The following is a 12,234-nucleotide window of genomic DNA, read 5'->3' on the forward strand; positions in this document are numbered from 1 at the left end:
GCATGCCGCTTCCTCCTTTACTGAGCGGCTCGTGGGCGGCCCGTCAAATCATGGTGTTTCTTCGTTTTGGATGGGTGTACCATCTCTTGGACCGGCTTCCCCATCTCTCGTCAAGAAACGCTATCCCTGCCACGGCCTGGATTGAAGCTGGGCCCACGGGTGTGAAGGAACCTCAAGATCAGCGCAGACTGGAGTTACGGGTCACGGAAGGAACTTTCGTCCCGAAAGTCTACTTTCACGCCTGTGGTCTCATGCGACATGCAGCAAGGGCCGGGGAAACTCCCCGATAGTCCACTAAGGAGGCCGAGAATGATGCCGGTCCCGAGAAGCCGGGAGTGGACCTGCGGCCCAGATCGCTTGTCTCTCCCTGGAACTTTGATCCAGCAAGCGAGATCGGAGCCTTATTGGTTCCTCGGTCGATGAACATCTGGGAGAAATGGGAGGAAATGTGTAAGTCACTAGACAGTCCGGCCCTAACACGATGGGAAGGGGTCTCCAGAGAGAGAATCTAGAACGTAATCCTCGTTGGATGGAAGGGCGGTCCAGCTGCCGAAGGCCTCAACGAATATTGGATCATACAGGCATGGATACGAGGATTTTGAGAATGTAGGTGGGCCCGTGAAGCAACTTGCTTCGAGTGGAATAGTCCTCAGCCTTCCATCAAGTTGCAGAGTATGTGGCGACCTGAGGGCAGGGCTACGCGAGATCCTGTTGGCAACTCGCCGTCACTTGACTTTACCCCCAGAGCAGCGTAACAACATGTGTGGGGTTGCGGCGTTCTGGCTTAGACCGATCACAGTAGCAGTGGCCAATGGAAGTCAGATCCCTTGATGTTGATTTGTTGGTCGAGAGGATTTCTTGGTAGCCTAGCTAAGCCAAGACGGCACGAGATTTGAATACCAGCGGATGACAGGGCACTTGCCTCCGCCGCGTACCAGATTGGAAACCGCAAACTGAGCTCGTGTCTCAAATGGGTAGATAGTATTTGAAGCTCTATGCGGGGCTTGAGTTCTTCAGTTTCGGCGATGGCAAAGGTGTAAGCATAAGACTAGTTACTGACGAGGCAGAGTGCCCGGTATGAGGGCGATCTGCCGGTACACTAGCTCACCGGCCGATGTCCCCAGATGACTGGAAAGCCTAGACGGCATGTGTCGTTGCCACGTGGTTGTGAAGGGCGAACGGAAGAAGCCTCGTTTAGCTGACGGAAATGAGCTAAGGAGACGATGACACCGTCATCCGAAAGGTACGATACAGTCGGGGACGGAATGAGACAAGACCAGGGTTCCAGAGCATACCTGCCGTGAATACTTGAGAGGAGTCGTACTAAGGTAACCGAATTTAAGGTCCCGAGACACGGAGTAAACAAGGTACTTACTGACCAAGACATGCAGCACTTACTAAACCGCAATGTTGACGCAGGCCGCAGAGCCGACAGAAACCTGCCTCTAGACTTTGAGAGTAAAGAACGAAGCCATTGCCGTTGGCAAGCAATGTACTCCGTACAGCATGAACATCTGAAGAGCGGTTGGTGATGTTGGGGTTTGGAATAATATGAGCAGTGTGGATGATTCGGGGTAGAACAGGGGGCCTCGATTGGTTCGCGGAGGAAAAGAAGGGGCTCTATCTAAAAGCCACGAATGAGAGGTTACAAGGGAAGCGTCCGATCTTTTCGCATCTTGGGGAATTTCGGACCGACGACCGTTATGGTATGGCGCCACGCGCGACCGCCGTGCCGTATTCAGGCTAAATACCTCGTGGCACACTTGAGCAACCTAATTTGGTGGCGCCATACTCTTCTGGCCGGATTCTCGTTCATCCGTCATCGTTAGAGAGTCGGATTTCCTCCGTTGCTAGTTGTTTTCCGAGGGAAAGGGGAGCTTAACATCAATGAGCATGTTCGTTTGGGGAGTCATCTAGAATACGATATGCCATACACTGAAGGTGATGTTTCTTGAGGAGAAAATGGTAAACCTTGAAATGATTACGCAGGTGGTTGTGGTCACTTGCTCTCTCAGTCATGGATTGCCCAGGCAGCTTTGCAAAACTCGAATGCGAAATTTGGTAGCGAGGTGTTAGCCAGACACACACGGCACAGGATGGCATCCCGCCACCCAACTTTGTGCGCGACCGAGATTTCGACCACATCGACCAGGATGGAGAGGGTTTTCGTCTGTCGGTGACTTGAGTAGTAGTCACTCCAAGACCGGCTTGATGAAAGGAGGTCCCCCAGCTTTGAGAGGCTGTGAGAGAGGGCCGTCATCATAGGTGCTGGGTTCATGGCTGGTGGTGGTGGACCAAGGGCCGACCCTCCATCAAAAGTTCTCCAAAGGCCCCACACGCACTCTCACTGTCGCCGTCAGCTAGCTCCTCCAATTTCTACAGTTCTTCAACTCGTGCCAGTCCAGGAGGATGCCCATACCTGGTCTCAGGGCTCGTAGCTGATGCTCACCTCGGGCCTTCTAGATCCAATAGCCAGCAAAGGCCAACACACTTGAGGAAGAGGTTGCGAAAGTGACGCTCACTCAACCTGCTCCGAGGCACTTGAAACCCGAGGCACTCGGGTCGGCAAGACGAGCAGGTGTGCCTCATTCAAAGGGCCGAGGAAGCTCGAGAATGAGATACAGTGAAGATGGCACCTTGAAGACCAGTCTTGCGAGAGATTCGGCACCGTCCCGCACCCGGCGTATCCCACGGGCAGGACCGAATGGAATCTTTGGTTGTGGTGGTGGTAACAGCCCAAGAGGTGGTGTGCGTGGTGTGGGGAGGAGGCGGGATGACTGCAACGGGGTGTGGGAGGTGAGGAGAAAGAAACATCCTTTGCTCCGCATGTGCGGAGAAGCGGTGGGAGGCGTTTTAGTGGACCGGATCAGATTGACCGTTTCTCCATGCTCATCTCAAGCGCGAGGGTGTCACTGGGCATCTATTCTGTACAGGAGGTGAGATTGGTGTGGCAGCCTGCAGAAGGCATCTGAAGCGGACGCGAGCCAGTTGAGATGGATGACGAAGAGCCAAGCTGGATGTTCCTTTGGGTACCTCGACGGTATGCGGGAGCCCGTTTTCGATGAGTCTAATGCTGGTCCAGCTTGTGCATGACACAGAAGACTTGTTGCTATTGACTTGATCCACTGAGAACAAGCAAGACTTCTGCCCATTACTCAGCTGTGACTGACAAGTCGCTGTCGACGTCGCCACGGGTAGAAATTGATTTGGGAAAACCTAAAACCCTTTCTTGGGGTTGGGCACGACTGCGCAGCCCTTGAAGCAGGCCGCAGCATGCCCCTTACAGCTGCCTTAGCTGAAATTAAGTCAACACCATCACCGGACAACAGGGTGCTGACTCTGGCAACCCGGCGATGGGGCTGCCGTTGTCGTTGGGTCCGGAGGAGCTGGTAGGGATGCCCTTGGATTTACCGGCACTCGACCTGCGGGACCGGAGCTGAAGGTTTGCAAGCGTCTTCGTTCGGGACTTTCCTCGATATTGTGCTTATGGAGGAAATGGGTCATTGTCATCGCCAGCCTTGGACCAGGAAGGCTCTGACATTCAGTGGTGAGTTTCGCACTTGCGTAGAAAACCAGAGCGTACGGATTAACGGTGTCTCACCACGGTCGAACAAGGCAAGCCAATCGACTTGATGCAAAGAGACCACAACCACCAACAGGTTGGTGATCACTGTGGCGTTGATTTTGACGATCTTGCCGGAGGGATGGGGTTGTTAAGGGTATGTTGTGGCTGTGGCAGTGTTCGCGGTATAGATGGTCCTAGTTTACCTTGAAGGGGACATGCTAGCTAGCGGAGGGATGCACCTTCCTTTCCAATCCCCAGAGTTTGTTGACGCGTGTCTAGTGTTCGAAGAAGCTTCTTCGAAGGAAGGCTTGATGGAATTTGGGAGGGGGCTAACAAGAGAGTTTGCCCAAAGATGCTGTCAGGGGAGCGACTGCTACATGTTGTTCTTAACACACACACGCCGTCGAAGAGCATGAGCATCTAGGGGTAGAAGGCAATCTCTGTCTTTAATGAAGCTTGACAAAGCCTTTGAGTTTCTAGATGATGTAAAGAGAAAACTTCATCTGAAGAGTGTTGGAGGATCATCCTGAAGACTACAGATACAAAGTGGCATGTTTAGCAGCGACAACTTGACCTTGAATGCAGCAAAGAAGACACTGGACGGGCCCTCGGAGTGGGCCCTCCGCGTGACTAGCAGCACTCAAATTGACTCGGTGTCACCCAAGTATCCTCTCCTCATACTAACCTCCATCTCTACTCCTCCATCTCTACAGAGTACTCTTCATCCAATCCTCTCCTCCTCCCATGTCCCTTGCACACCTCTTCGTCGGGTCAACTCTTCTTCTACCGCACAGACCCCTGCTATGCGTCTTTCGTCTGAACGGGGGTTTGTACTGCCATGTACCGACAGCTCCAGCACAACCCACCAGCACCGAGAACCTGCGTCAGAAACCTGGAGAGTGCAGACCGGGGAAACGAGACAACTCATCTCCAGTGAACGCAGTAGAGGTTGCATATGTGGCGCGGCTCGACAGATGACGGATAGCGATGTCGTGCCGGACAGAAGAAACGGCGAGAGTCTGCAGAACCACCCGTAAACGCCACCCTTCCAGAGGTCCGCTTCCGCCTAGTTTTGGCTCCATTCCATGCGCTATTGTCATGACGGCAAAAGATTCTCTCTACGGAGTAGACGCCAACCAAAAGGGTCATTCCCCCATGTCCTTGGCTCCCGTTTGGGCAATTTCCATCAAAGTATCCAACGAGAATCCGGGGCTTTCGACAGGGACGTCGTCCCCTTGGCTTGCGCGCGCTCTTTCGAGCGAAGGATTTCGTCTTGATCCCATCGCAAGCTTGGATCAGGAGGGTGAGCATGATAATGCCATCGGTTGACCCTTCCACCACACAAGTGCATGTCCACTGTATGACTTGCGGCTCGTAGCTGGGCACTTTGTAGTGACGCCATCTGGGAGGATACGACCAGCAAAAAGTAGCAAAAGCCCATTTACGGTTGGTTCAGATGTTGGAAAGGAAGCTTGACTCCGTCACCCCGTCTATAGAAAGCATAACGAAAGGCACATATAGCGCCTCAAAGCTAGACGACCGACGAGTAGCTCCGAAATGGCCGGACCTTCTTCACGTCTGCCGTTTTCGTCGTAGCAGCGAACAACGCCACACAATTCTGTACCTATATCGGCACTTCGCTATACATAGGGATGAGAGAGCAAACCGCTAAGACCGGCGGGGGCGGGCAAGCCAAAGCCCTATGTACAAGGCACGCCAGAGGGAGAGGCTGCGTGTTCGTCGCTATACCGGACCAACGAGACTGGTTCCAACAACGGCGGTGCGTCTGCTACTCGGCTGCACTCAGACCGAACGAGAACTTGAACAAGCAAAGATAGCCTTCCGCCAAGCCGAATGGCATTATTGGCCGGGATGGCACAGTCCAGCGTACCAAGCTTGTTGCTCCCAACCCACTTTGGGGCCGCGCCGGTGGAGGTCTGGAGACGAGCCTGAAGACTGGAGAAAGCGAGAGAGACTCAAGCTTCCAAGAGACGATTCCCCATCTTCTTCTCCCACCTCCTCGTTTACCCCCAGGGCCCAAAATGTGCCGCGCCAACACCCCCGCCCTCTTCGCTACTTCGTACGGAGTACAGCTGCCACACCACGCTATCTTCGGCCGACGTCCTAACCCAAGCAACAGTGACTGCCATGTTGTGACTAGGTAATTGTCCCGAGGCAGGCCAAAAACAAAGCCGAGCAAGACCATGGAAGCAGTGGGGATCCTGTCCCGGTGGGGAGGAAAAGGTTTGATGACAGTCCATGCCGTCTTGTCACCGCCATGTCATGCCTTGATCCTTCCAGAGGAATGGACCGGAAACGCGTTCATCACCCTCACCGGGCTGGCTCTAAGCTTCACCTTGTTCTGCTATTGTTGATCAACCAACCGAACCCAATGCTGAGCCACACACTCTCTCTCATACAACCCCGTCGCTCCAACCAGGACGAGATGATCCATCATAGGGAGAAGGAGGATGGACCATGGATGGGATGAGCCCGTCGTTCTAGACCGGCGCAGCATCTTTTGGGGCATGTGGCCCTGTTCCTCGCCCAAAGATGCTCGTTGATTCTCCACATTCACACCCGTAAATGGCCGCCCGTCGCCAGTTTTCCTCTCGATGCCGTTCGTTGCTCCTCACCTTACTGTCGCCCATCGTCGAGCCATCACCCCTGTTCCCCTCATTGCAACCCTGCCCCGTCCTCGCATGCTATTATGTACAAGCGTCCCATATAATATAGCTAAGCCCGAGGAACCACAAAGTCACCATTTCGCTTCTTCCCCCCCTTCGAGAACCTTACCTGACGCGCCGTTGGTACGTCTGTACGTCTCTCTGTACATGCGCATGCGCTGCCGCTGAGCATCCTATTCTCAATTTTAATTTTCTTCTCGAATCATTCGCGCGTGCCCCGTACATACATCCATCCGCTCGCTGCTTCTGCGGCCGCCGCCCTCCTCCACACCTTTCGCCCTTTTATCCCGCCGTTTACGGTATTCTACCAATGTAAATGCGATGGTCCACGTTATCATACAGCAAGCGGACCAGCTAAACTGAGCAGTAACTCAACGGCTTGAACAGCATTCACGTTCTATTGAACCATCTCTACATACGTGGCAAGCTTCGAGCGCAGGCCATCCGTCGAAGAGAGCCGCAGTGGACATCGAGAACTTGAAGGGAGGAGAGCTCCGAGCCAGACCACCGAAACGAACATCAACGTCGCATACAACCCCGGCGATACAGATTCGGAATAACCACTGTTTTCAAGCTTCCGAATTGCCTTGATATTACAACCTCGCACTTGGATTTACCAACCAATTGTTCAAGATACCCTTCCCGCCGCAGCACAACACGCGAGACACGGAACGCAACCAAACGACTCAACTATTTGGAACTCCCCCAATTACGGCAACGACCGACATTCATAAACTTCACGGGCTGATCTCCAAGGGGTGAGTTAACTTGGGTCTCGGTTCCAATATTCCACTTTCACAGAAATCTCTCTTTCGCTCAATCATCTTCTGCGCCGCACTCCTTCAAGCACCCTGTCGCTTGTCCCGTCTTCCTTACCCTGTCACCCAAGCCGTCTGTACATCAACCCCGCCATGATTGTCGTTGCTCTATGCTGCGCCGTTCTCCAACGACGTTGCAGATCTCACGCCCACCACTTGTTCTCAGTTTAGCTCATATTACTATACCCCATGCCCATCCTTCTTCTCCGTCCCGCCCCCTTTTGCGCCCCCAACTATCCTAAACGGCCTACAGCAGTGCTGACCGAACCAGAAGTCACCTTGTGTTATTGAAGGCTCGCATATTATCTATCGCTTGCCCCAGTCTAAGGGAGCAACATCGCCAAAGCTGGTTGACATAACTCGTCTAACCACTTCGAATCCTTCCAGTCGCCCATCTCGCAGTCTTATTCACGTCCCTATCTGCATGAGAGAAGGCAGATAGTTGCTCGTTGTTCGAGTAGCACTTTCACCATTCAGCCACTACATCGCCAACAGCGGGCTTGGTCCCAGCACGAAGAAGACAGGATGCTGTCCAACCCGCTCCACCGCTTTTCGCCATACCATGGCATGCAGTCCAGCACCCTCTTCTCCAACGCCCACCATGTTCCCAACGGCCATGCCCATACGAATGGTGTCGACCCCCTCGCGCCGAGCTCGCACTATGCGCTGCAACAGATTCAACAGCAGGTTGGGGGAGTCCACAGCCCACACCTCGCGCGAGCAGGCCCTCAGTCAACAAAACACCGTCAACACCCATACGGCGGCGGACCCGCGGGTCGTTCTTCTAGCACATCCGGCCCCGTTCGTAGGAGAATCAGTCGAGCCTGTGATCAGTGCAACCAGCTGCGTACAAAGTGCGATGGGCAACATCCCTGTGCCCACTGTGTAGGTAAGAAAGAATTAGTTGAACAGATGATCGGCGTGGCGTGGGGGAGCTGAGCTGGACTGGACCAGACTGACTGACATGTTTTCAGAATTCGGATTGGGCTGCGAGTACATCCGCGAGAGGAAGAAGAGAGGCAAGGCATCACGAAAAGACCTTGCCGCGCAAGCCGCCGCGCAAGCAGGGACAACGGGCGCAGATCAGGGCTCGAAATCGCCTTCCGACGACAATGGGCAGCCTTCGGAGCAATCCGAGTCCAATAACGCCAAGGCAGCACCATCACTAGGCACGACGACTTCTCAACACGGCCACATCGGCAAGGCCATCGACGAGCTCAGCGAGGAAGCCATGCATCAAAGCCAAAGGACCGGCTCACTCGATAGCATGGGAGATATGGTGAGCCACCAAGCCCACCTGGCAGCTCATCACGGGATGGACAGAGATCAACTCGAAAGCCCAACAACCATGGATCTCAACGGCTACGGGGGCGTCCACGGAGGATACGACAGGCAAGGCCTGGGCGCACACATAATGCCGGGACCGGCCCACGCAGCGTACGGTCCAAATCAGGGTGGCATATCAGCATATCCCGACATACCGTATCCCATGCAGACCCAGAGCCCAACAGCATATACCAACGGCGCGTCATTCCGGATCGCAGCCAGCCCGATCAGCGCATACCCCCTCGGTGGTGAGCCGACGTCTCCCGGGTGGATGTCCATGTCCTCTCCGCCGGCGGCGCAATACCAGTCTCATATGCCTCCGACCAGCTACGGCCACCCCGGTCAACAGCAACTACGATACCCGGTCCTGCATCCTCTGATGCCCCATCTTGGAAACCTCATCCCGGCGGCTCTGGCATGCGACCTGATCGACCTCTACTTCGCATCCTCGTCCTCGGCACAGATGCACCCAATGTCACCTTACGTCCTGGGCTTCGTCTTCCGTAAGAGGTCTTTCCTCCACCCCAGCAAACCGAGACGATGCCAGCCGGCTCTGCTAGCCAGCATACTCTGGGTGGCAGCCCAGACGAGCGATGCACCCTTCCTGACCAGCGTCCCCTCAGCACGGGGCAAGATCTGCCAGAGGCTGCTGGAGCTGACCGTCAGCCTTCTCAAGCCGCTCATTCATACACCTTCTGGGGACACATCACCGGTGACCAGCCCCGCCATCGATGGCGTAGCACTTGGCGGGCTCGGCGTTGCGCTTCCTGGGTCAATCAGCATGGACGCGTTGACGGGTGAATCTGGTCCATTCGGAGCCGCCGGCACCCTCGACGACGTCATTACCTACATTCACCTCGCGACAGTAGTCTCCGCGAGCGAGTACAAGGGCGCGAGCCTGCGGTGGTGGAACGCGGCCTGGTCTTTGGCCAGGGAGCTGAAGCTCGGCCGTGAACTGCCGCCAACCCCTCTCTCCATGAACCAGAGCAACGGGCACGATGGTGATGGCGCAGACGGCGAGGCTGAAGATGACTTGGCAGGCAGCGGGCACCCGGGCGTCATCACGGAGGAGGAGCGCGAGGAGCGCCGAAGGATATGGTGGCTCACGTACATCGTCGACCGCCATCTAGCCCTGTGCTATAACAGGCCGCTATTCCTCCTCGACCTCGAGTGCGCCGGTCTGCTGCAGCCGATGGACGACACGGCGTGGCAGAATGGCGAGTTCAGACCCGCGCACGTCACGACAGACCCTAGCCTGGGCGGAGACGCCTCAACCGGTGCCGGCGGCGTATCGAGCGGCCGTGTGCGCGGTCCGCACTTTGAGTGTACGGGACACAGCATATTCGGTTACTTCCTCCCGCTCATGACGATCCTGGGTGAGATCGTAGACCTCCACCACGCCAGAAACCATCCGCGGTTCGGTGTGGGATTCCGCTCGGCTCGCGAGTGGGACGATCAAGCCAGCGAGATCACGCGCCATCTCGAGGCTTATGAAAAGAGCCTCGGACGGTTCGAGCAGCTTCATCTCACGCGGGTCAACAACATTAACCTCGATGATAACGGCGACGTAGTAGTTAATCCTGACGGTGGTAGCGTAGACCACGGTCCGATTGCTGACATTGGCACGCCCTCTGTCCACTCCGTCCACACAACCGCGTCTTCATCGCTCAACCGCATGACGGAGAGCGACATCCAGACCAAGATCGTTATGGCGTACGGTACGCACGTGATGCACGTGCTGCACATTCTGCTCGCGGGCAAATGGGACCCCATCAACCTTATCGATGACAACGACCTCTGGATCTCGTCGCAAGGGTTCATCACGGCGACTGGCCACGCTGTCTCGGCGGCCGAAGCTATCAGCCACATTCTCGAGTTCGACCCGGGCTTGGAGTTCATGCCGTTCTTCTTCGGTATCTACTTGCTCCAGGGGTCGTTTTTGCTGCTCCTTATCGCGGATAAGTTGCAGCTTGAGGCGTCGCCTAGTGTCGTCAAGGCGTGCGAGACGATTGTGCGCGCGCACGAGGCCTGCGTTGTGACGTTGAATACAGAGTATCAGGTGAGCTTCTTTCTCTTTTCCCCCATGTCTTCTCCGTGCTCGAGAGACTTGGGTGCTAACTATTCTCCCTTTGTAGCGCAACTTTAGCAAGGTTATGCGAAGTGCTTTGGCGCAGGTCAGGGGTCGGGTGCCGGAGGATCTCCATGAGCAGCACCAGCGTCGACGGGAACTTCTTGCTCTGTACCGGTGGACCGGCGATGGTACAGGACTTGCGCTCTGATTTTTGGTTAGACCTTGGCCAGCGCGGCACAGCACATATGGCATTTGGGGAGTTTGGGAATATCGTGGAAGGGTTCATGGTAGATGAGAATACGGCCTTTGGGATGTTAAAAATAATGGAGGACGAGAGACGGATGGATGGAGTGCTGGAACAGGGTTACCGGTTACCTAGTGGAAAAGGGATTTCATTTTTCTTACAGGGGCTGGAGTAAGGGGACAGTCACGGATAAGCGAAAGGAACTCCCCCATTTATTGCGAGTTTTGTTCTGAAAAGGTGTGCTGCGGCTTCAGTTGTTCTATGCCTCCAGCTGATTGCTGGGTTTTGCTGTGTTGGTATTATGGTGTTTTGGTGGATGGACAGCGGGTTGAGGATAAGCAATGTACCAGACAGGCCTCGCTCGAGGCTTCTCCTAGGCCTGGGTAGCGGATAGAGACTTGATGAAGGAGAGTTGAGTAGAAAGAAAACTGCTGTTTCTTGGATGATGCCTGCCGCTGTTGTGACTCTCAGTTGCATGTCGTTGTCTTGAGCACAACCAACAAAACATATGAATCCGAGTCAACGTTAGTAATTGGGTAGTATTGAATATTTTCATGACCAGAAGCAGCTGACATTAATTAACAAAATTGGCGTCTCTACCAATAAACCATGTATATAAAGGGCAGGAGTAAATGAGGATTCAGCACTCGGCCACCCGGGATTCAACATGCACTCAAGGTGACGATACGCCCACCATTCACTCAATACAAAACTACAGATGCAGAAGATATACGAAGAGAGGCAAAAGAGAAAATATGGTATCCCTACAGTACCAAAATGGTTTAAATCGCAAAAGAGATGCGTCGAGGGGGAATCGAACCCCCGGCTCCCCGACGCTGCTGGATGGCAACGGAGAATTTTACCACTAAACCATCGACGCGGCTTGTGATTGGATGTCAGTCCCTGCTATTCGTCTGTTAATAAAGCTCGTGGTCCCAGAGGGCGGGCGCACAGCCGGGCGGCCGCTTTTGTGTGGGCTTTCTAGCTCGCAGGGGTCGCGTACCCGAAAAGCCGGCAGGCGACATCGGCGGTCCCCTGGGGTCAAGGCGCGATTCGCAAGGGAGCCGAGGTGGATGTCGTCTGAAGCCTCAGCGTGGTCTTTTGCTAGTCAGAGCTGTTGTGAGACAAACAGCCTGGGAAGCAGAAGGCTGCGAGTAAGTGGCTCATATTGAAGCTTTGGCCCTCGAGACGAGGTCATTGTTGAAAAGGGTTTCTGGTTGACAGTTGGGGGCGCTTTCTGGTTGTATTGGTGACGTCGATGTTCGGGTAGAAGTGCGAACGCGCAGATGGGGAGAGGAAAACTCCACTGGGGTAGGGGAGTTCGCGGCAGGCAAAAGAAGCACCGCACCGTATCTGTGCAGTTGCGAGAGAGAGGACGTATGAGAATGGATCTATTGGATGCTGCATTTCGTTCTCGTTCACCTTGATCCATTCAGTCAATGATATCTGCGCATTGGATAAGACATCGTGGTGTTCTAGCAGGATACTATGCAGAGCTACCCGTTCTTTTGAGAATGTAGAGC

At 54.7% G+C, this 12,234-nt stretch overlaps 5 protein-coding genes across 5 annotated transcripts; 3 read left to right on the forward strand and 2 right to left on the reverse strand.

Annotated features, from left to right (window-relative positions):
* Positions 1-2: 2 nt before the first annotated feature.
* CPAR01_04434 (uncharacterized protein) lies at positions 3-290 on the forward strand (the record flags this gene model as incomplete). Its single annotated transcript, XM_060488715.1, has 1 exon — positions 3-290. One exon carries the CDS (start codon positions 3-5, stop codon positions 288-290), a length of 288 nt encoding a protein of 95 aa, XP_060352921.1.
* Positions 291-4,286: 3,996 nt separating this feature from the next.
* On the reverse strand, positions 4,287-4,876 carry CPAR01_04435 (uncharacterized protein; the record flags this gene model as incomplete). Its single annotated transcript, XM_060488716.1, has 2 exons — positions 4,287-4,471; positions 4,504-4,876. 2 exons carry the CDS (start codon positions 4,874-4,876, stop codon positions 4,287-4,289), a joined length of 558 nt encoding a protein of 185 aa, XP_060352922.1.
* Positions 4,877-5,267: 391 nt separating this feature from the next.
* Positions 5,268-5,730, forward strand: CPAR01_04436 (uncharacterized protein; the record flags this gene model as incomplete). The annotated part of the gene is made up of 2 exons (XM_060488717.1): positions 5,268-5,345; positions 5,404-5,730. The coding sequence occupies 2 exons, from the start codon at positions 5,268-5,270 to the stop codon at positions 5,728-5,730; spliced, it is 405 nt and encodes a 134-aa protein (XP_060352923.1).
* A 1,727-nt stretch (positions 5,731-7,457) lies between these two features.
* Positions 7,458-10,675, forward strand: CPAR01_04437 (uncharacterized protein; the record flags this gene model as incomplete). The annotated part of the gene is made up of 3 exons (XM_060488718.1): positions 7,458-7,959; positions 8,045-10,455; positions 10,532-10,675. Coding segments are annotated over 3 exons (3,057 nt in total), but the record flags the coding sequence as incomplete, so codon positions are not given.
* Positions 10,676-11,819: 1,144 nt separating this feature from the next.
* Positions 11,820-12,143, reverse strand: CPAR01_04438 (uncharacterized protein; the record flags this gene model as incomplete). The annotated part of the gene is made up of 1 exon (XM_060488719.1): positions 11,820-12,143. One exon carries the CDS (start codon positions 12,141-12,143, stop codon positions 11,820-11,822), a length of 324 nt encoding a protein of 107 aa, XP_060352925.1.
* Between the last annotated feature and the right edge of the window lie 91 nt (positions 12,144-12,234).

The sequence above is a fragment of the Colletotrichum paranaense genome, assembly GCF_030867605.1.
Source record: "Colletotrichum paranaense strain IMI 384185 chromosome Unknown Scaffold_3.1, whole genome shotgun sequence".
Taxonomy (NCBI): Eukaryota; Fungi; Ascomycota; class Sordariomycetes; order Glomerellales; family Glomerellaceae; genus Colletotrichum; species Colletotrichum paranaense.